The sequence below is a fragment of the Pelophylax lessonae genome, assembly GCF_965119305.1.
Source record: "Pelophylax lessonae genome assembly, chromosome: 9".
NCBI lineage: Eukaryota > Metazoa > Chordata > Amphibia > Anura > Ranidae > Pelophylax > Pelophylax lessonae.
This window is the reverse complement of record NC_138776.1, coordinates 106,999,898-107,024,119: the sequence shown is the minus strand read 5'-3', so window position 1 is coordinate 107,024,119 and position 24,222 is coordinate 106,999,898. Positions and strand designations below refer to the sequence as shown.

The following is a 24,222-nucleotide window of genomic DNA, read 5'->3' as shown; positions in this document are numbered from 1 at the left end:
ATGCTCGCCTCCAGGACTTTTCCAGAGCCTCTCCAATCCTATGGAATTCCTTACCCCAATCTGTCCGATAATCTCCTACTCTATTAGCTTTTAGACGATCCCTGAAAACCCTCCTCTTCAGAGAAGCCTATCCTACCCACACCTAACAACTATACTTCCATTTTCTCCATCAGCCCATCCCCCACAGTTATTGCCTTTTGTTTCACTTGACCCTTCCTTCTAGATTGTAAGCTCTAACAAGCAGGGCCCTCTAATTCCTCCTGTGTTGAAATGTATTGTAACTGTACTGTCTTCCCTCATACTGTAAAGTGTTGCACAAACTGTTGGCGCTATATAAATCCTGTATAATAATAATAACAATAATGCAAACAGTTTAGTTGTTTAAATGTATTCTACCGATAATTGTTCTGTGCAGAAATTGTATGTGCAGAAATCGATTCCCTCCTGGATGGGATGAAACACCATAGGTACAATGACTACTTTTACTAGTGCATGTGGTAATTTTATAAAGGGTTATCTTCACCATTAGCATGGACATTTTATGTCAGGTGCATTTGCCTATTCATGCAAGAAAAATGTAGGGTTGTCAGTGATGTGTTCTTGTTTTAACTCATTAAGTTTGTTTCTGTTTGGCAGGTTGTGAGCAGAGGGAATGTAAGTGGCCACTTACCATAATTCATTCTGAAAATTCTGCAATTGCCTAATACTTAGGAGGGAGATGGACTACAACTTTACTGCTCAGCTTGCCTGCTGCTGATTTCTATACTATAAACTTTGTACTCAGTGGTGGAATCCTCAACTTGCCATTACAGCCAGAAAAAAACTGCGTTTATGTGGACTATAAGCAGAACAGAACTGAAGACAGTCTGTTATTACACATTTACTACTAAAATCTGTTTAAGTAATTTACGAAAATCTTAAAACAGACATCTTCTGCTCGGAAATTATATACGAGACATAAAAAAAAATACATTTTTTTTGCTGAATATAGTACAGTTGCTGCAGCAAATTTAAATCTTGCTTAAAGGAAAGAATGGTTAAATGTAACACAAAAAAACAAAAAAAAACCTCCTCTCCTAGCCATTGCACGTCTGATGACATCATAGGCCATATACTGACCTTGGTTCACAGATACATTACTGGCATGTTTGTTTAATGCACAAGTCAAACACAACCCCTGGATGCCTTTGCAATAAAATCAATAGATGTGGAACAACAAAATCTGCTCCTGTTTTATATCATGATAATAATGCACAGTATATACAATATGAATGCATCACTATTAGCCAATGGATGAAATATTTTAATATATTTATACTCTGAACTTTTTAATTTATTAGATCATGAACATATGTTAGCAAAGTCTGGTGCTTGACCTTGTCATGTGACTCGTGTTGAATGCATTTCCTTTCTTTAGAGAGCAACTTCAAGCAACAAATCATCAAGTAAATGCATATAACCAATGTCATCCAGAAAAAATACTGCATCTACGCTAATGTGAAAAGTTCACTTTACTATAACTAAGATTTCTTAAAAATCCAATGCAGCTACATAATGGGACTTTTTAACCAGGTCTACCACCTTCTGTTTTTAGTCCCTTTATACTCTGATATGTGTAACAAGCATCTTCCAAGGAAGGTTAAAATGAAATACAAATGTGGCACTACCTTTAAAACAACAAAAAAAGAAATAAATCCACTTAACTCTTCAACAATGCATAATGTGCTCTCAAAAGTGCTAAAGATCCGAATTAATAAATAAAGTGAAATACTTCAATCAAATTCCTAACAGGTATTGAATCCAGAGCTCCAGTGCTACAAAAAGTCACAATATGTGCAAAACAGCAGAAAAGTAAAATAAATAGATCAATTTATGGAAAGTTATTTGCATAAAAAAAATTGAATATTGCTACTGGTTTTTGAACCCATATCCCCCCATGCTACATTCTCATAATCGCAAGCAAAAAGTGTCCAATAATATATAGAAAGGTGTAAAGAAAGACTAGGCGATGATCCAGGTGCTTTAGCAAACAAAACTCTTTGTGATCAATCTCCCCTGTACCACCTGAGATCCACCCTGTGTGATCTAACAGCTCACCTTAGAAGAAGACCAAGCAGGTCTGGCCACACTTGTTTAAAAATCATTCCTCACAGCATCTTCCTGTATCTTATGCACAGAGTTAGACAGGTCTCACAGCACTCGGTGTTCAGTAATTCCTCCCAATAGGCCTAAATGTTCTCCTCTCCTCCACTCATTAATGGTCATATGCAAAAAGAATAATTCTCATGGTGTAGAAGTTCCAAATTTCATTTTATTTACAATCAATAACTTACATAAAAGCAGATGTAAAATGGCATAGGAAGATCACTAGCAAGAAACTTCCAGTCTTGGCCATGACCAGAAGTGACGTCACCCGGCCTCTCCGATCATCACAGATCATGTGACTTCCTCAGGGACTTTCCAAGGAAGGTTGTAAACCTTTGGGTGGTGCAGGAATCAGTAAGCACATTGTCCCACATTTATACGGGCCCATATTCAGGGTCATTTAGGCCAGTCTTTCTCAACTTTTTTTCAGTAGAGGCAACCTTTAAAAATTATGAACAATCTCGAGGTACCCTTTAAAAATAATTAACAGTCCCGAGGCACCCCATTCTAAAATGTAAAAGCTATTCTAATAGCTCTACATAATGCAGCAACATCCACAAGTCTAAATAGGAGACCCAACGTTAGAGGGGACTTTTTCTTCCAAAGCAAATTTATTTTTGCAAACTGGTACTGACTAGTATTCCAATGTTTCTCTTCTTCCTCAGTTTTTCTCCATCACTCTATCTAGCCTATGTGACCCCAGTGCTGATGGGGAGGGTCAAAAATGATCCTATGCAGGCGACTGACATCCTCCTTATCAACTGAGGATGCCATTGGTCTTTAGGACACCAACAGCTAGAAGGTTGTCATGGTGTACAATGAAAACCTGTGACTTAGTATACCTAAAAAGGCAGCCTTCATCCACACGGTGGCTTGTATACAATTTTTGGGCAATTTTTAGGCATTTTGCCAAGGCACCTGTAAAGAAGCCATAAGGCACCCTGATTGAAAAAGGCTGATTTAGGCTACAGCTACACAAGCAATTTTAATCTCATGGTTGCAAGAAATGTACCCACTTTATGGCAGTCATTTCATTAAAGTGGATATTGAACCCAAAAACAAACTTCCCTCCTCTCAACCCTCCTAAACTCAACTACACAAACATCTCTTTCTTTCACTTTTTTTTTATTTAATTTTTTTCAATGTACAGGTTTTGGTCCGGTCCCCATCCTCTGTTGTCACCTAGGTGAATGATGTGCAGTGCTCCTTGTGCCTCCTGGGATATGCACATAACATTTCCCAGGAGGCCTAGTCTTCCATTCAATAAAAGGAAGAAGGGGTGGACCTAGCAGCACATCATTGAAAGGCCCGTCGGCCGAACTCTTCGAAGAGAAGAGATGACAGCCTTCTGTTGACATTACAGGACAAAATGGCAGTGGAGGACCTGAGCAGTGGCAGCAGAGAAGGTTCTCAGCAGGGTAACTGGAACCCCTGGGTGGGTGAGTAGCCCAATTGTGCAAAACCCAAAACACATTAAACAGTAATTAAAAAATAAATGGAGGGGCAACGGTGAAGCTCCTCTTTAAGTTAGAGCAGTCATTCTCAACTAGGACTCCTTCAACAGTTGCTAGATGTTCTTCGATCTGTAGACGATTGACCTCTCATTTGATGGTATAGTTCCAGTGTCAAAGCCACTTGAGTCAGCGGCATAACACCAATGATTTTTTTTTTTTGTTGTCTGTAGGAGTGGCATTCTGATCACTACTGTAAAGGGGCATTTTTCCCAGTGACTTTCAAGGAATTGGTTTGAGCAGGGGTTCTCCAAGACCAGAACATTTTTCAAAGTTTCCTTCTGGTGTAATAAGAATGAGAAAGGCTGAGTCAAAGCTACACTGGAGATTTTATGTAGTTAAACGATGCTAATGAAATCAATATCAATTTAACTATCTAAACAGAAAGAAAAAACAACCTTTTGATTGCTACTCTCAGCAATTAATCACTGGTGATTTTAGTAGAATGATTTAACTGTTAAAAAAATGAGGTGAAGCAAGCTGTTAAATCCTAGTAGCAAGAGATTAAAATAGTCACTGTAGCTTAACCCCTCAATGAGGATACCAGCAATTATACAGGTTTAGTTAGATAAATCAAATAGACATAATGTGAATTGTGTCCAACTATTCATGTCAACAGGAATGCATTTGTAAACTATGTATACTCCCCACCTACAATGTGATCTGCCACAGCACTCCTCATTCATCCCATAACAGAGATCAGTTAGAAGGATACGCTTTGTAGTTTTATCTTCCTAACAACACAGGCCTTTGTTAAGATGAAATTTATATATAGTACAGAGGTATTAAACCCAAAGCCTAAAATTTTATATATTGCAGCTTACCAGTCTATAGTTGTGATGGCTGCATTAGTTTTCTTTTCTTAAGCTTTTTCCCTCTGTTTTCACCTAGTGATCTGACCATTACCACACCTCCTGTATTAGAGTGCCCTCACTGTGGATGAATGTGCACAGGGGGCACCTTCGGACAGCAGCATTGTCAGTCTGGGGGGTAGGGAGTGATAAATGTACCAGTGGATTTAGATATACTAACAAATTGAAGCCAAGCTCCAGCTAATACTTTATAAGCAGCCCTTTTGAGATAAAAGTTTTACGTGAATAAATAAAATAAATAAATATCTGCTAGAGAACTTGTTCTTTTGAAAAAAAAAGGACTAACTGGCTGGATCACTAGATGAAAATAGAAGAAAGAAAGCCTAAAAAAGAAATTGAATGCAGCTATCGCATCTAAGAAATGGTAAGCTGCAAATTATGAATTGCTTGCTTTTGGGTTTAATACCACTTTAAGTGTCTTACCTGTTATACATGTTTAGTTCTGTAAAAAGAGAAATGCAAAAGATACATTCTCACCTAGGTGGATGCAGCATTGATCCGATGCTGCATCTGTCCCCTGCCAGCTCTACACCGAGAACTGAGTTATCAAAGACCGCTGATCACACAGTTCTCAGTCTTCACTGAGCAGAGAGCTTGTGACTGTCAGTGCCAGGCTGTGTAGGGGGTGGGAGTGGCTGGCTCAGGCTCTCATAGGCATGCTGAGAGGCTGAGTCAGCTGCAGGTTAGGCATCTGGGTGGATCCCGTTAATAAAGTCGAGATCCCTGCAGAGTCTGTCCTAGCTGGTTGACGTCAGAATACAGGTCACAGGAGTGTAGAATGAAGTGCGCACCTTTGACCTACAGGAGTAAGTAGACCAAAGTAAGACCAAAAGAGCTGATATCCACCCAGGAAAATTATGATCCAACTCAAGATTTTACCTAATAATTAAAGGTCTCATTAAAACACTACCAACACACCTACATTCAGAACTTTCAGTGTGATTCTAGATAGTCCAGAAATTGTGGACTTCTACATGTTGCCCAAGATCCAAAAGCCAGGAAATCTAGGCAGACCCCCACTGCTCCCCCTTTATCTGCTGGTTTGATGGTAATGGCCTGGTTATTGCATAAATCATGCAGAGCCTTTCATTCCACTCTTAAAAGATTGTATAACATTTTATTTTGCTGGGTGGATAACAGGGATGTGACAGTCTGAAGCTGAGGTAATGCATTTGGGTGCCAGAAATACGAACGCAAGTTACTCACTATGAGGAGAGCCTTTGGGGAAATCTAAGATGGAAAAGCACCTGGGGGTCCAAGTAGACGACAAGCTCAGCAATAGCAAACGATGTCAAGCTGCTGCAAGCAAAGCCATCAGAATACTGGCATATGTTAAAAAGAGGATTCACTCCAGAGATAAAACGATAATTCTACCACTCTACAAGACTCTAGTCCGGCCACATTTCGAGTATGCCGTCCAGTTCTGGGTACCAGTCCTCAGGAATTATGTGCTGGAACTGGAGAGAGTCCAGAGCAGGGCAACAAAGAGACGCTTGAGAGGGGTTATGATATCAATGTTCAAGTACCGTACTGAAGACCCTAGCATAGGAAACAAACTATTCAGCGAAAGGGAATATAAAAGGACTTGTGGCCATTTTCTAAAATTAGAAGAAAAGCAGTTTAACCTTAAATTGCATTAAGGGTAAGGATGTGGAATTCCCTTCCACAAGCAGTGTTGTCTGCGGGGAGCATTGATAGTTTAAAAAAACTATTAGATGGACACCTTAATGACATCAAACATACAGGGGTATACAATGTACTATTGACATAAACACTTATACACACATTAATAGGTTGAACTGGATGGACTGGTGTCTTTTTTCAACCTCACTAACTATGTAACTATGAAGCTGTTAATACAGGCGTAACCCATCATAATGGAGGATGGAACGCTTAAAGAAATATTCCAACAACCCCCAATGCTGCCTTTCAGGCAGCCTACCAGGATCATACAGCTGTACCTCCAGTAATGTTGTGTACCTCATCTAATGTAAAAAATGCAACAAAGGATCTCTTGTTGGCAAACCAGGCCAGAAATTAAAAAAAAAAAAAAGAAAGCATTTATTAGGACACATCATTAAGGAACATACGGAAGATGATTTCTGCTCACCTGTGGAACATAATTTTTCACAACCAGACCACACTTTGGAAGACATGAATGTTTTGGTTCTTAAAGGGAACTTTAAAACTGCCCAGGAAAGGAAAACTTTTGAAATAAGAATGATAATTCTATTTCACACAAAATATAAAAATATGGACTTCAGTTTTCTAAATCTCTATCTGACAGTTTTACAACCTTTCTCACCTCTGTGACTCTTTCTCCCTCCCATTCCATAGCTCTCTCACTACCTATCCAAGTTTAATTACCATTGCTGCATACATTTGTTTATGCATGTTTTTTTTTTTTTTTTCAAAGATTGTCTTATTAACATTCTCCTAAAACTTTGTGTACTAGTACAGCTTGGACCTTGAAGAAGGGGGTACACCCCAAAGGTTTGTCCTGAAAAGGTGGATGGTAATGCAAATTAAAAAAAGGTATGATAGGTACAGATTCACAGAATGACTGTGAGTCTCAATTTGATCAATGTTTAAGTAAGGAACCATCTCCACTCAGGACCATCAGCCCAACATATCTTAATAAGACTGGTCCAGGGTGTAAATAACCACCTACCCCCCACTCCCAGTCCTTCTCTGGAGTCTTACTAGTTCAAAGGGTCGGCCTTGTCTTTTTTATGGGTCCTAATGTGCAAGGCATTATATAAATCTAAAATAAAACAGATTTAGGTATTATATTCTATACTAGCTGCATTTTAAAATCATTAATTATTTAAAAACCTTAAATGCTGAACCCTGTGCAAGTTTTGCCATGCAGTATTGCCATATGCTAGCTTGATTGATCTGCCAAAATGCAAGCACAAATTTAGCCTGTTCAGTAAGAACCTTTGGTATTCAGTGAGGACTTGTGCATTCATTATTGAATACTGAACAGTGTTCCATGTTGGCCTGGCAAGTTTTTTTTAAATACACTAGAAATGTACCCTGTAGGAGCCATTGGATAAATGCCCAGGATCCTTTTTCCCAGTAATTGCCACGCAACCAGGCACACAATTCTGATCACTCTTCAAAATCATTACCAGTCTGGGGGTATGTTTTTCTGGATGCTTTAATGAAAACATGAATATGGATAAGTAGTGGGTAATTGTAGGATACCCCAGTAACCCTTAGTAACAATTTGAGGACACTGACTTTCTCCTTCAGAAATATGAGACAAGTTCTTGCACAAGTAAATGATGGACTCAGCTTTGATGTAGCAATGAACAGTGGCTGTGATCTCCTCCACAGGGAAAAAGACCAGGCTGCTCCAAGTCTCAGAGTATTTATGCTCTCTCCCAGAAACCCTCTGGGCAAACTCCCCAGGGATTGGCCAGGGCTACATACATATTAGGCCAATGATTACACTCTTCTAGCCACTATCTCCCAAAAGCCTTCAGGTAGACAAGGGGAAGCAGTTAATGCTGCAGCCACTGAAACACAGAACAGACCAGAACAATCAAACACAGCTACACTGTTTACAGTGAGCCAGAACTAAATTTACCTGACTTAGCACCTACTGTAAGTAGGAGGATGCTACAGAAAGAATGTGATTTTACAGGGATTCTTTTTCAATCATTAACTGTGTTAATACAGTAACTAACCAGTACATTTAAAACACCTATGTTATTACTTTGCAAAATAGCCACCATTACAAAAAAGATTATTGGACATTTTTGACTAAATAAGGACTTTCGAAAGCTTCTTACATGGCTTACTGATAGGAGGTAAGTTGTAAAAGAAAAGAGTCTCCCTAACACTTACTGATAGGAGGTAAGTTGTAAAAGAAAAGAGTCTACCTAATGGCGCTTTTCCACTGCATGGAACCGAACGGTTCGGCTCGTTTTTGTGCTTTTCCACTGCATGGTACCACATGGTACTGTGTTGGAACGGTTCGGTTCGGTACGGTACAGCGGCGCTTTTCCACTACATGGAACCAAACGGTACGGCTCGCTCAAACAGTACTACCTCAGTTGTGGTTCCAAGAGGGTCGTACCGGTACCATATCCCACAATCCTTTGCATGCAGCCTTGACTGTTTGTCACTACTAGCCACTTATTGGTCAGAGAATCATTTTTATCCCACTCACTTTACTTTAGTGGAAAAGCAAACCGTACCAAACCGTACCGAACCGTTCCAACACCGTACCATGCGGTACCATGCAGTGGAAAACCAAACAGAGCCAAGCAGGGCCGAGTGGAGCCGAGCCGGTACTTGCAGTGGAAAAGTGCAGTTCTTTTTTATTGGTTCCTATAACCTTTATCTGTAAATGTTGTTGTAAAGAGGAAAGGATTGCCGCTACTCTGGACCAGCCCAGGTGAATAAATGATAAAGACAGATAAAGAGCGGACTCCACCAAACCACACACTCTGATGCATTTCGCCCTGCCCACCAGGGCTTAATCATAGGCTAATCCCAGTGAGCAGGGCGAAATGCATCAGAGTGTGTGGTTTGGTGGAAACATTTAGGCTAAGGCCACACTTTATCGTTTTTTCACCTGGGCTGGCCGGGAGTAGCGCCAATCCTTTCCTATTTACATTTACCAACCATGTTCTGGGGACACAGGGATAGGCTTCCACCTCTATTTTAAGCAGTGCCGCAAGCAATTAAACAGCTTGCTGTTAATTGTGTTACTTTCTTCTCCTATAAACCAATTTTAGTGTTAAAGAGTAATTCCAGACAGCAAGCAAAAGCATTTAGTAAGCTAATAATACTGTCCAATAAACTTTCTGCTTTCAGTAAGTATAACCAATTCAAACTTCCAAGGCATGTCTGCATATAATTGATGGCTGCAAGAATTTTAATACTACCATTAAAAAATATACTTTTGTGTATAGGTGCTAGTTAGGAGGATGTTCCATTAACACCAGTAGATGCACTCCAGTATCACAATACAGATAAATAGAATCTAGATACTACAGTAATGTCCGAATGAAAAATGGTACTTCCTGGGATCTAGGATCGATCTATCGATCTATGTTGTATCTCAAAATTTTAATTCCCACCTTTTACTGCAGTGTACCTTTAAGAAAAAACAATACTGGGTTATTTGAGGTCTGTAGTCTAGCAACATATCTCCTTTGTGACTAAGGATTAGAATATTTTCAGAACATGCAAAACAGCCACAAAAATCATGTCACAATTATTCTAGGTAATATTAATTTTTTTTTTAATTTTTTTTATTTACTTAAAAGCAAGAAATAAATAAATATTAAAATGCTACCAGATTCTACAGTGAAATATCTGTATATTTAAATATGAAAACTCTCATCCTCCTATCTGGATGGTCATAGTCTACATCTCTATCCCCCTGGGCCTTACACTTGAGAGATAAACAATGGTAACATGACACAGAGCAGCCTGCGACTCGGTAATGATATACCTGTGTACGTGTACATTTGAATAGGAAGGTGCTGCTGTTAAGGTAGACTGTGTGTTCTATCTACTCAGCAGAAGTGTTTTCTATTTTACATATAACAGCAATCAAACAGGGCAAATGAAGTATGCAAAACATGGAAAACATATTAGAAATATATATATTTTTTAATATAATGTATTCTCTGCATAAATATGAGGCTGTAAATTTGAGCAGAATTCTGGGAAAAACTACTCTTGCAGCAGGGCTTTCCCTGCACTGCAAGGGTTAAATACTCCTTTTTGTTTAGTGTACCATTGAAAAACACTTAATTACCGTATTCCTCACTTCTTCGGCAGCCGAAGTTCATCTCTTCAACCATCCAGGTTATGAACAAGACCTCTGTGTTCTTACTTACAATGCAGGAACACTGGTCCTGCATTGTACATGATGGTGTTGGAGCTGCAACTGTTTTATGAAGCACTATAGAGAAGAGGTTACAGGGGACAGGTAGCATGGAAGGTGGAGTTTTAGATATGAAATGAGTGGTAATATAGATTCTATGTTGTTTTTTTTTTTTACTATTTGTGTTCACCTTTAACTGTCCTTGTCACCAATGTCACCACAAACGAAAGTGAGGGTAAATTCAGTATTCTGAGTTGCTACTAGAAAAAGATTAGAGGGGAAATCTTCCAATGGATACACTGGTTCCCGTGAAATCTAAGAGGGCATAACCCTGACACTGGAAAAATATTTTAGCAAATCCGGTTGAGTCTACAGGACAGGAAGGGAGATCCATCTAATAGGACTCCGATGGGAAAAAAAACTGACAGAGGTTTTATACCTTCTCTACTTAATGAAAAATAAAATTACTAAATGACTCTTAAAGGATTTTTCCACTTAAAGCGGAGTTCCACCCTGGATTTTTTTTTTTTTTTTTAATACCCCCGGGACAGTCAGGGCTAGTGCATTCCACAATGGCTAGCCTCTGATCTGTCCCGGGTTGCACTTACCTGCAAGACGAAATACTTACCTTGCAAACGTCTTGTCCAGCGCTGCCATCTCAGATGTGGGCAGCTTGAAGCCAGCGCGTCCTCTTCGGCGTCTTCTTCCGCCTTCTGTGGTCCCACGATGCTCTGCGCCGGCCCCGACGTCACTTCCGGGTCACGCGCGTCACCCCTCCACAGCTTCTGGGCATGCCCAGAAGCTGTTTAGAAGGGGATGACGCGCGCGAACCGGAACTGACGTCGGGGCCGGTGCAGGCGCAATGATTCCTGGGAGCTATGACGTCCAGCTCCCAGGAATCATTGCAGAGCCAGGAAGTGACGACGGGCCGCGGCCGAGGAAGGAGGAAGAAGGAAGTAAGGTAAGTATATTTTCTTCGCTACGAGGTAAGTAAAAAAAAAAAAAATATGCGATTATCCATTTCTTTTTCAGGTGACCCGGAGCGAGAAGATGGAGGTAAGTATAAAAATAGGGTGGAACTCCACTTTAACATTGATTCATTGATTATGATTGGAAACTGGTCACCTGAATCTCTTATTGTATTCATCATGCTTTTTTTAATAATCTAAAACAAAAGAAACTAATCAGCAAGGGAATGCAAATGCCTCACAAATACACTGCTCATAAAAAATAAAGGAACACTTTAAAAACACATCAGATCTCAATGGGGAAAAAAAATCATGCTAGATATCTATACTGATATGGACTGGGTAATGTGTTAGGAATGAAAGGATGCCACATCGTTTGATGGAAATGAAAGTTATCAACCTACAGAGGGCTGAATTTAAAGACACACGAAAATCAAAGTAAAAAAATGATGCAGCAGACTAGTCTATTTTGCTGTGTGTCCCTCCATGGATATGCCTCCCCAGACCATTACTGACCCACCACCAAACCAGTCATGCTGAATGATGTTACAGGCAGCATAACATTCTCCATGTCTTCTCCAGACCCTTTCAGGTCTGTCACATGTGCTCAGGGTGAACCTGCTCTCATCTGTGAAAAGCACAGGGCACCAGTGGCAGACCTGCCAATTCTGGTGTTCAATGGCAAATGCCAATCAAGCTCCATGTGCAGGGCAGTGAGCACAGGGCCCACTAGAGGACGTCGGGCCCTCATGAAGTCTGTTTCTGATTTGGTCAGAGACATTCACACCAGTGGCCTGCTGAAGGTCATTTTGTAGAGCTCTGGCAGTGTTCATCCTGTTCCTTCTTGCACAAAGGAACAGATACGAGTCCTGCTGATGGGTTATGGACCTTCTATGGCCCTGTCCAGCTCTCCAAAAGTAACTACCTATCTCCTGGAATCTCCTCCATGCTCTTGAGAATGTGCTGGGAGACACTGCAAACCTTCTGGCAATAGCATGTATTGATGGGCCATCCTGGAGGAGTTGGACTGCCTGTGCAACCTCTATAGGGTCCAGGTATTGCCTCAAGCTACCAATAGTGACACTGACCCTAGCCAATTGCAAAACTAGTGAAAAACAGTAGAAAAGATGAGTAGGGAAAAAATGTCAGTGGCCTCTACTAAAATCATTCCTGTTTTGGAGGTTGTCTCATTGTTGCCCATCTAGTGCACCTGTTGGTAATTGAATTACCACCAAAGCAGCTGAAAATGATTAACAACACCCTCTGCTACCTAACTGACCAGATCAATATCCCAGGAGTTTACTTGACTTAATGCTATTCTTTGATAAAAAGGGGTTCCTTTAATTTTTTGATCAGTGTTCAATAACTGGAGCACGAATTGGGAACTCTGATTGGGGCTCAGAGATCTTGCTGCTGAAGTCTCTTCCACATGTTCTGTCATTATGAAGGTGAAAGAAATAAGGCTAATATGTTTTTTGGGGTTTAAAAAGACACCACAATTTTTACAAAGCATGGACAAAAATTGGTTAATTCATTGAAAGCATTAAAACACACATCAAGGTTTGAGTTGTCGTAAAACAATAATTTATGACCAGGGCCAGATTTCCATTGCTGAAGCCTGTAGAAACACAAATTTCGATGCCGTGCGTAATGCCCCTCTGCTAAGTTTACCTCAATAATTGCCTAATAATTCAGTAAAAAAAAAAAACAGTAATGCAAATAATGTTGTCCTCAGTGGCTTGCAGTTTGTTTCCTTCCTTCCCAAAATTGTGCTTGCTATGGCTTATAGGCATTAAAGAGGAACTAAACCCATCAATCAATCAGTTTCAAAGAACTGTTACATTCCCGAAATGTGCCAGGTATGTAACTGTCACATTGGTTATGCTCTCAACTTAACTGTCAAACCATCCAATGGCTGGTGTCGTAAATGATCACATGTGCAGCATCATGGCAGTTGAAGATCAAACAGAGGCCAAGATGGCCAAGAGGGTTTAGTTCCACAGAAGTAAAGAAACAGTATCTTCAATGTCCATAATAACTATTCAGATGCCAAAAACCAACTTCGCACAAAGTGGATTTCTCAGTTTGGGTAAAATGAATATAGGCTTCCATACCTTGATGGGTCATAAACTGATTACAATTAGGCCCACAATCAAGCTTAGGTTCTCTCCAACCAAGTTCTCCATATATTACAACAGAAATTCCACTAGAGTGTGTTTGATACTGTGAGACTGTGCTTTACTAAAGGAGATGAAAATCTGCACTCAATAAGTTGTGTGAATATTCACTTCAATTATACAAACAGGTAAATGACATAATTGCATACTTAAAGTGACTATTTACACCATTTTTTGAGTAAAAATGATCAACTTGTTTAGTAAATGAGCCTTTGTATGTCTATGCATTGTTCACACTTTTTTACCCACGGGTAGGTGGAATTCTCAAAAGGGAGTGACAGCAGCAACTGAGCTTTCAGTTGATCTCCTAGCCTGTTGTGGCTATGCAAATGATGTGGGATAGTCTCCCTTCTGAGAGCCCACAGATCAGCCAGTACCTGACACGCATTGAAGGCCTGCCCTGTTCTACTAATATACTTTTTTTTTACTTCACCAAAAACCTGTCGCTAACTAACCTGGGCAAAAAAATAAAGTTGGCAGTTAAAATTAAAATCATAATAAAAAATGCTTAAGCATGTCAAAATGATCAGTAGATTCAGGTAGATAGTTAGCTGTGGTTACAAGCAAATGTGACTTGCTAAAACACTGATTCCTCTTGTCTCCTACCCCCGAGTCTATTGGTTATTAAAGCTGGTCTAAAGGACCAGTATGGGTACTTGGGAGGTGAGAGGATGAGGCCAAGTTTGACTTTTAAAGGAAAAGTATAGGTGTGCATATAATATAGGATGCCTGTATCTTTATATTTTTTGGTCATTTTGACATGAAGTTTTAAATTAATGTAACTTCTTATCTAGTTTTTGAATAGTGCAAATGTGACAGGTCACTTTAACAAAATATTTTTGCTGTTTGATATTCAGTTTTATCCAATAATACAAGCACAAATTCATTGCATAACCTAATGCATGAGTGTTCTTATTATGAAACTAAAAATAAAATATAATACTGACTCATACATTGCTGTAGAATGTACAGTATGGGCTAATATTGAAAGCTGTAATTTATGCAGTTCAATTCTACAGAATGGCTCTTTTGTTGCACATAAAGCCTTAATAATTTATCACAAAACATAAACTATACAATCTACTTGTCAGGAAGGTGATGGAGGTGTATGCAAAGATCTACCTTAAGTGAGCTGTTCTCTCGATCACATTACCAGTGGCGTGAAGCCAGCAACAGAGAGGCTTAACTGAGAGATACTGTATATTAACAGAGATGCACTGCAAGCAACAAGAGGCAACAGTCAGCAGAGTTCGGTGACAATGAAGACATTTTCTTCCCAACAGAACTAACAAAGGAAAGGACCTGTGGGTGGCATTCGAGGTTTGATTCCTAAATTCTGAAATTACAGAAATAAGGATTACTTGGAGTACTCTTCAATTTCCCCTCTTGCAATACTGATATCTACAGTTATGAGTGAAAAAGACACTGTATCAAGCCAGGATATCCCAGCCCTTGTTCGTGCCTTGGGGACATTAGCATTGGCGGCTGCTACAGCAGTGGTTATTAAATGGTTTATTTCACATGACACTAAAGAGGAAAAGACTGAAAGTGGCGAGGCAGACCTGAAGAACAACCTATGTTCAACAGTTCAAGATGAACAGACAACTTGTGATGGCGGCATTATATTTGATGGAGTCCAGGTAAAAAATACAAAGCCACTGGAGGTCAGTAATGGGGATGGAAAAAAGTTACAATTTTTACTAGAGGATTATCATGACTCTGGGTACTTTATAGGTCCAGCAGAAACATCTTGTATTCATCAAAGCACCTCCTCTGAACAAGAGAAGGGTCAACAGATCAACTTATATCGTGCTATTTCTCCTAAGAAAACAAATCAGATAACATCAGTTGCCTGCAAGTTAAATATGGTGGCCACATCTCCAGCAAATAGTGCCTTGGTCATTCAAACAGAGGATGGCTGCAATGCTTCAGTTCTCACTGCAACAACTAGGGGCAGTTCAACTAATGCTACAGAGGATCAAATATTTTCTGGCTGTCTGACACACAAATGTGATAGTGTGCCCTTTGAAAGTTCAGCAAGCAATCAGGAGCTTGAGCGCAGCTTTGGAACACATTCAAGCGATGGTGAGTATAATGATGACTTGAATACATGGTGCTCAAGAAGTCAATACAAGCTGAGTTGCCAGGATATTTCTGTTGCTGAGCCATTTGTACAGCACAGTACTGTAAGCATAGGTGGTAGTGGAGATTGTCTGATCAATAGACCAAATGAAAAAGATGTTGGTTTAAACTGTGATTTGGAAATAAACTTAATGAAATATACAACTCCAGAGGAGCAGAAATACAATATAGACAATCGTGTTATTGATGACAATAATGAAGATAGTACATTGGTCACTAGAACAGGAATCAATGAGAAAAAGGAAGTTGAAGTACTATGCAATCCATTTGTTTCCAAAGAAAAGATGAGTACTATAACGGATGCATGCATTCCTAACTGTCATAGTGTCACTGTGATATCTGACATTACTGCACAAGTCACTGTACATTCTGCAGTTGAAAATGATACCTTCCATTGTACAGAAATGCTGTCACATGTCCAAAATGCCTTGTCTGCAGCAAATAAAAATGTAATTTCAGTTGATGACATCTGTAAAGATATTAAACAAAATGCAACACTGCACAGTAGAATGGACTCTCAAGATACAAACATTTACAAATCAGAAGAGGAGGAGAAACTTACTTTGACCGACTGTAAAGTAACAAAAATACCAAACGAGGATCTGAAACTTTGCATTGAAGTTGCAATACAGAACACTAATGATAATGAAAATGACACTGAAAATATGGTCCCTTCATTAGGAAATATTTTGCCTAAAAAAGAAAGTAACTTCCAACATTTTGTTACATCCGTGGATGCGAACACTGGTAGATATGAAGCTCAGGAAAGTTTTCAAGGATCGTCTCATTGTGGCGCAATAGATCCAAAGGAAGAAAACATGACAGACAACACTCCTTGTTATCCCAACAATATAAAAGTCCTACCAATGTCAGAAAAATGGGGGGCCACCACCACTCTATATAATAATGCTGCACAAACTGCCTTGATGTATCCCTTGGATTTAGAGGACCCTGATGCATCCTTTAATATTCAAGGAAAGCAAAGTGAACATCAATTCTATGCAGAAGAAATGTCTGTTGTTTTAAAGAACATGGAGGTTGCTAAGGATTTATCAACAAATCCTATATCTGAAAAAACCAATGAGGATATTGATGTTAATAAGGAAAGTATTGGGTTATGCTGTACAGCCAGCAATGCAGCATATGCAATGACTACATTTGAGAATAATGTGAATGGTTCTACATCACTTGGAACAGTCAGTTCAATGGTAATGAATGAAGGTGAGTTGATTTTTGGTGTAAAATCAATAAATGATCTAAAAAATAATTTTGAGTACCAAAATTGGCACACATGTACAGCCAAACATCAGGACGGCACTAATGTCATCATAAATGGATATCTAGATTTTAATCATGAGGTTACAAATGAAAATGAAAATAATGATTGCTCAAAAATGCAAGGAGAACATTGCAGTAAAGACATGATGTTAACATCTGAACCGTGTTCTAGTCTGCCGAACACTGTGTTTCCTACTACAGATTCTAGTTTGGAAAATACAACTTTTTTCAAGGACAGTAATGTTCCTTTACCTTCTTTGATGGAAAAATATAATACTGTACAAATAGGACAACATAATTCAAATGAAGAAAATTATGTTTTCCAAGAAAGTGTTACTATAGACAGGGACGAGCAACCCTTTAGTGTGGGGGACACCTTCAGTTCCTGCACAAAACATCTTGCAAAGGACAAGCAAAATGACCCAGTGTGCTGTAATTCTAATTTAGGTTCTACACAAGATCAGAATATGTGTTTGACATTTAATAATATTGCAAATGTGTGTCCTGAAGAGAGAGATGATTCCAGAGAAAAAATTTTGTCCACTATAGCAGAAAATCCAGAACTGATTTTACCCGAATACCAATCAAAATTTAGCATGGTAAAGAAAAGGCCTTTAATGACTAAGAGTTGTGACAACATCCTTTCTGGACATTCATATCAAGAACCCACTTTAAAAACCAAAGCTCAAAGTATGTTATGTTTGCTGACAGAGTATTACTCATCCAAACTGCCCTCAGAGAATGGACCAGTAGAAAAAGTAGCCAGAGGAAGTTTCATTTGCATCCCAAAAAGACTCCAGAGTACTGGGGAGGCTATACGGTTTCAGTTGACACTGGGAAATTGTCTAGAATTATTAAAGTTAGCTAGAAAAAACAGAGTGCAGGAACTTCTTAAAGCAGTTTATACAGTAATTAGTGACAATTACCTCAATGTACTTAAAAACTCAGCTGTTTATGGTCAATTAACTGGCTTAGAAAGAGAAAGAATTCTTCAGTTACGAATGAGGGGGAAATTGTCACTTTGTGTGGTGGAAACAAAGAGCATATTTGGCTTGAATAAATATATCCCATGTCCATTGGAAAAAGCTGAGCATACAACTCATCTTTACTCGCTAGATATTAAAACAAACAAATGGAAATGTGTGACCAACATCCCAGAAGAGGCTTGTCTTAAGGGGTGTAGTATTTGCTCAATGCACAACTATTTGTTCATTGCAGGAGGACTCCAAGAGACCACTGAAGGTTTAACATGCTCTAATAAATTATTTTGCTACAATCCTCTTACTGATATCTGGACCCAATTGTCACCAATGAATGAAGGGAGGTCCCAACTGAAGCTGATCCCATTGGATGGCTATCTTTATGCCATTGGAGGTGAGTGCTTGCATACAGTAGAGAAATATGACCCAAGATCAAACAAATGGACCTTTGTAGCGCCTCTTCCAAAGGGCACTTTTGCTGTGGCTCACGAAGCTGCAGCATGCAGTGGAGAGATTTATATCTCAGGAGGACATTTATTTTACCGGCTTTTAAAGTACAGCCCCGTTCATGATCAGTGGGTAGAATGCCCTTTTAATGCCAGCAAGGGCCGTTCCTGTGACATGGTAGCAGTTGGCAGCATCCTTTATCGATTTGACATGCATAAGGACTCCTCTGTTAATATTCTGAAATATAACACAATGGGCAAGATGTGGTCTGAATATACAACAACCTTTCCGGGCAGCAAAATTCCCTTTAGATGTGCTTTATTTGAAGATAACATATACTGCATTAATAGAGAGACCACTGCAAAGTTTTCATTGGAGTATGAAAAAGCTGTGTTTGAAACAGGTGTTTTCAGTAAAGTTCCCACCAGCGGTGCAGGTTGTCCCCACCCTACTGTGTTGTGCCTATGTGGGTCAGCATCCCAAACATCTGTATAAAGTATGTTTTAAATGCATTAATTAAATGCAATGCCTGTATAGAGTTTAAAAACAAATTGTGCACTTTCAGACAAATAGCATCTTTCCACCTTGTCTAAAACCTTGATCTAAACTAATCAACCCCCCCAACACCAACATATATCACAGTTGCAGCCCAGCAATTGACCTGCACAGTGAGTCCTGTTAGACTCCTATAGGACAGGTTGCCATAGCTGGAGATTCTCAGGAGACAGCCACTTAGAGGTCTCTAAGAATCATCCTGTGCAGATGCAGCTATGGGCAAGGAAGGTACTCCAGTAAGAAAGCAGGAGGCTAGTTTATATCAGGGGGGCTAGGCAGGATGTAAAAGGCACTTGTCTTACATACACTTGTCCTTTAGGGAAGGAAACAAGTGACTTTCTTATTTCTCTAAAACCTTACAAGCACTAAATTAAATATATTTAAATGTTATTATATGCACTATACCTTATTTATTTGATAAATTATATTGTCACAAAGATGTGTAGTCTTTGTAAAATGTGGCCTTGGGTGGCATATAACTGAATACAGTCCATAAACACTTTATGCAACTATGTAGTTGGTTTAGAAGCTTATAAATACAGCCCTCTGCAGAAAAGCCTAGATCAATTTCATTATGTATTTCATGTTCATACAAAACAAAAAAGGAAGCCTAATTAAATAATTTGGGAAACAGAGTCACTTTTTTTTTGCTCATGCTTTGGAAATTAGCCCAACTGAGTAGACTATAAATTGCTTCTTAAAATTAAGTTTCTACAAAGTTTTTCCAAGTTTTATTGCAACTTCTATCTAAAGCAAACAATTATATAGATTTAGTATTAATGCTACCAGGTGTCAAGGGATCAAGGGCACCACAACCCATAGAAACTATCAATCTACTTTCTTGCACTTTGTAAACTATATACATATAGGTTTAATGTTTTACCTGCCAATGAATTTCCACACTGCATAGGTGACTGGGCAGTTCAGATTCCTACGTGATCTTTGTCCCATCAGATTGTGTATTGGGCAACATGCACATGGACATTTGCAGGTTGCATAAAATATGCCTAGCGTAAAATTCCCAGCATTTTTCAAGTCCCCAATAGAAGTGAATGGCTGCACAGGCCTGTACTCATGTAAGTGCCAATGCTTCTATGCGCTCACAATTTATTTTTCCGAACAAATTTATATCTGCAAATGTCCATGTGCTTGTGGCCTTAGCAACATCACAGATGCATGATGAGCAGGGAGCTAACCTAGGAAGCGGAAATGCAATCCAGGAAGCAGCAGACTGTCTAGCGGAGGTGTGTGTCACAAGAACAGCTGATCAAAATGAGAACTTCTCTGGCCCATAAATCAATAAATATATATGTATTTCAGTTGTTTACCCAGAGTCCCACCTTAAGTCAAACCTGTACTTCCCTATGAAAGAGAAAGCAACAAGTTTTCTTTAGTGCCTCCTCCACAGTAGCACATACCTTTCCTTTACTTCCTCACTACTCTGCGGTGCACTCACAGGATGCAATGGGGGGCTGAAGGAAATGCAGTAATGCCCCGCTGAGGGAAAGCTTAACTGAACCTTTAGTTTAAATCAGATAAATACATTCCAGACGCATCAAAACAAAGGTGTTGGAAGTCTTTAGAAAGTAACCACAGCCTGAACCGAAAAAAAACTATTCCCTGCCAGCATGTTGTGGAGGACACTAATTCTCTATGTTGAATCAGTAGTCTCTCTGCAGAGGTCCACCACACTTCTTGTTCATGTTCACTGCTGATTGGAGAGTCCTAGCTTTGGCTCAGCAGGAGACATATAAGATATATGTAAAGAGACCACTGCTTCCACACAGAGAGCAATCTTTCTTTACAACAGAGGTCTCCAAACTATGGCCCCTTCCCACAAGATTTTGTCTGACCCTCAGCTAGGTTCAGTGGCATATCCTCAATGTGCAGTTATTGAGGATTCAGGTCAGCAATGGCTGCCCATGGTCTCCCCTTCTCCTGCTGACATCCAGGAACTAAAAATCCCACAACTGCTCTACACCTGTGAAGCCAGGCACGAGGTATGTGTGAAGGTAAGTGCTGCAACCTGAGGTAAAAAAAAAAAAAAAAGGATAGTGCACTAGGTTGGTGTGCTCTCTCTCTCTTTCTTTTTTTTGGTTCCAGTTGTTCCAGACTTCCCCAGTCTTATGAGGGCAGCAAGATGTGTGTTATCCATGCAAGCCATAATGGAAGTTTAGCCTACTTGCATTGTGTGGGCCTACTCCTAAGCGCAGGAGAATTTAGTGTTTGTGACTGTGTGCAACCTGGGGTGCTGATCCCCAACAAGTGATACTACAGTAATTCAAGAAAGGAAGGCTATGTTTTAGCAAGGACAAATATCAGGTGCACATCCTCCTATTTTGGCCTAGGAAGGAATGGCTTGCCCCAGCAATCACAGGAGCAATGGAATTTCCTCCATCCATACCTGTTCTGCCTCCCAGCTTCTGCCCTGCTGCTCCAGCTAAGCTGTAAGCATTACAGTGGTGAGGGGGACTCTGATAGGGACACTAATGTAAGGGGGAACTCTGAGGGGGATCCTGATGTAAGGGAGGACTCTGATGAAAGGGAGAACTCGGATGGGGACCCTGATGTAAGCAGAGAGTCTGATTCGGACCCTGATTTAATGGGGAATGATGATATAAGGGGCATTATGATGGGGATTCTTATGTAAGAGGGGCTCTGCAGAGGACTCAGATATAAAGATGGACTCACTCATTTATAAAACTTTTTTTTTTTATGTCTACAAATATTTGTAAAATATAAGATGTGGCCCTTGTACTGAAACGTTTGGGGACCCCTGCATGTGTGCTGGCAGGGAACAGGCTTTTTTTTCTTTAGGGTGTGGACACTTTCTAAAGAAAAGTAATTGTAAGACTTTACACCACTTTTATTTTCACCTGGATTGCATTAAGCCCCTTTCACATGGACGTTCTGATCAGGTCTGCCTGTCCATTTTTCAGGTATACCTAATCAGGACCTCCAGTCTTCTCTATGGAGTGACGGGTATAAATGGACATGTGCCCCTTTACACCCACCTACACATAGGTGTGCGCAGCCTATTGCATTAGGGTGTGCACCTCAAATATTAAACACACATTCATGTGTGTGTCTACATGTATATGGCCCCAGTGCATTCATCTCCCTGCTGGAACAATAAAAGAGAAGTGCTTTAGCTTCTCTTATGGCTGAGCTGGTAAGAGTGAGATCTTTCCCATCTCCCCGCCCGCACACAGCGATAAGGCTAATGTGCAATAGGTGATTAGGGTGTGCCAAGGCACACCCTGTGCGCACGCCTATGCACCTACATCCAATCTGGTCCACCAAAAAGAGAGATGGGGATTCATTCCTATTCCGTCCAGCTCATTTGCCAGCTCAGCGAGGATCAGTGGACAGATCCCCTGCTGAGCAAGTGGATCCCAGCTGCAGTCCGTGTCCGCCCCATGTGAAAGAGGCCTTTAGCTGACTGTATTAGCTAGAATTCTAATTGTTAAACTATTGTGCCCTAGATTGTTTCATCACTTAATCAATACTGGCATTCAATAACAGTGGGAACCTTTTCTCTTTAGCCATTAAAATAATTTACATTATATTCAACCTATATCTTATTCAGTATCAATGCTGTTTAACTCAATCACCTTTCTTCTTCTTTCACCATCTTATTACAAAAGCTGTGTGAAAACTTTAATGTTCAATTTTGTGTTTTAGGGGTTTGTTGTAAATAATTTTTGATGTGTTGCTATTTTGTCATGGAGAATATTTTGTAAAATGAAAATTAAACATTATTGTATATTTATGTGAATGTTTTTGTATCTATTTTACAAATGCCTTCTACTTTTCCAAACTTGAGAGCAGAGCATCTGACCAACCATAAGACTAAAAGTAAATGTAGCAGTCATTTTAAAGTAGAACTGAAGGCAAAACGTTTCATTCTGGAGTAAGGGGGTGTTATAGCCCCTATCAGACTTTTTTTGTCACTTGTGTCCTACTGAGCAGACTTCCCTTTACTTCCTGTCCCATAGGGACAACAGGAAGTGAGAGGAAATCCCTCCAAAGTGAAAGGAATTCCTCGTTGTCACTAGGGTCACCATAACTAGTGTCCCCCATGGGAAAATTTCTCCTCTATTCCTTTTCCAGTGTCAACCCAGGATGAAACTCCCCGGCGGGGACGCAAACAGCAACAAAAAATCTGACAAAAACAAATAACCTCTCCATTCTTTAAACAGCAAAAAAAAGTTTTGGCTTCAGTTATACTTTATTTTTTAACATCTTACAGAAAATTGTGTCTGCTTTAATCCATATTATTAAGAAAATCTTTATGTACCCCTCTTAAAACTGAACTCTGGTATGTGTAAAAAAAAAAATAAAATGAGAGTGTGACCCCTCCAGTTTAGCCCCAAATATACAGAAAATAATGCTAATTTTGTCTAGGGCTCTTTAATAGAAAGGAACATGTGTATGTCAACTTTTACATAAAATTTCTCTTATCTGCTCTTTTTTGATCTGTTAAACTTACCATTGAAGGCATTTTACTTTATCTGTTCGACAAGAGCAGAAAAAGAAAAAAGAAAAAAAATTCATCCAGCAAAAAATCTTGTGAGCTGATGACTTCCTGTACTCTCTACCTTGGGACTGTTATCAGTTAACACTTTCCTCATATCTCAGTAGACTACAAAGCACCTCCTCCTGTCATGCAGGAGACAGGGAGGTGTTAAGGAGTCCTAAGACATAGTTAAAGTTGTTGTAAACAAAGCACATATGTAGTGTTTACTTGTCTCTTTCCAAAGCTCCAAATGTTGTTTTTCTCTGGTGCTTTGTTCCTCTATCATCAACATGAGCCACTTCTGAAAAGTTATCTCACACCAGAGATAAAATGGTGACGGGGGAGGAGAGCTCAGCACACAGCTTGTCTGTTCACAACACAGCTGTGCATCATTCCTTCGTTCCATCAGCTCTTACACACTGTACAAGAGCTCTAACTGCAGCTCTCCACCCCCTCCTCTGTGCTCCTGACAGATGAAGAAGGATCTTATCTAAATTCAGCACTTTTGAATGGATGTACAGAAGAGAAGACTACAGATAAACAAGTAAAACTTTTGGAGGTTTTGTTTCATTACTGTGTATCATCTGAGTCTATTCACTTCTCTGGTTATATGAGAGGGTTTACAACCACTTTAACCAATCCTAATACACTCCTTTTCCTAGGATGACATTGCTACTCAGTATGGTTATCATCCTTGGACAGGAAGTGTGTTAACGGCACAAATACTAGATTAAAATAAAGGTAAAAAGAGTGAAAACAATGAAAACGAATGCAGCC

General features: G+C 39.6%; 2 protein-coding genes across 4 annotated transcripts in view; both read left to right on the top strand.

Annotated features, from left to right (window-relative positions):
- Positions 1–1,221, top strand: part of YBX3 (Y-box binding protein 3) — a 38,032-nt gene extending 36,811 nt beyond the window's left edge. For all 3 annotated transcript variants that reach the window (XM_082269136.1, XM_082269134.1, XM_082269135.1), the window contains exon 9: positions 637–1,221. The gene's annotated coding sequence lies outside the window, so the exon portion shown is untranslated. The remainder of the gene's footprint in view (positions 1–636) is intronic.
- Positions 1,222–14,808: 13,587 nt separating this feature from the next.
- LOC309562535 (uncharacterized protein) lies at positions 14,809–18,866 on the top strand (the record flags this gene model as incomplete). The annotated part of the gene is made up of 1 exon (XM_082266783.1): positions 14,809–18,866. The coding sequence occupies exon 1, from the start codon at positions 14,934–14,936 to the stop codon at positions 18,864–18,866; it is 3,933 nt and encodes a 1,310-aa protein (XP_082122909.1). The 5' UTR covers positions 14,809–14,933.
- Between the last annotated feature and the right edge of the window lie 5,356 nt (positions 18,867–24,222).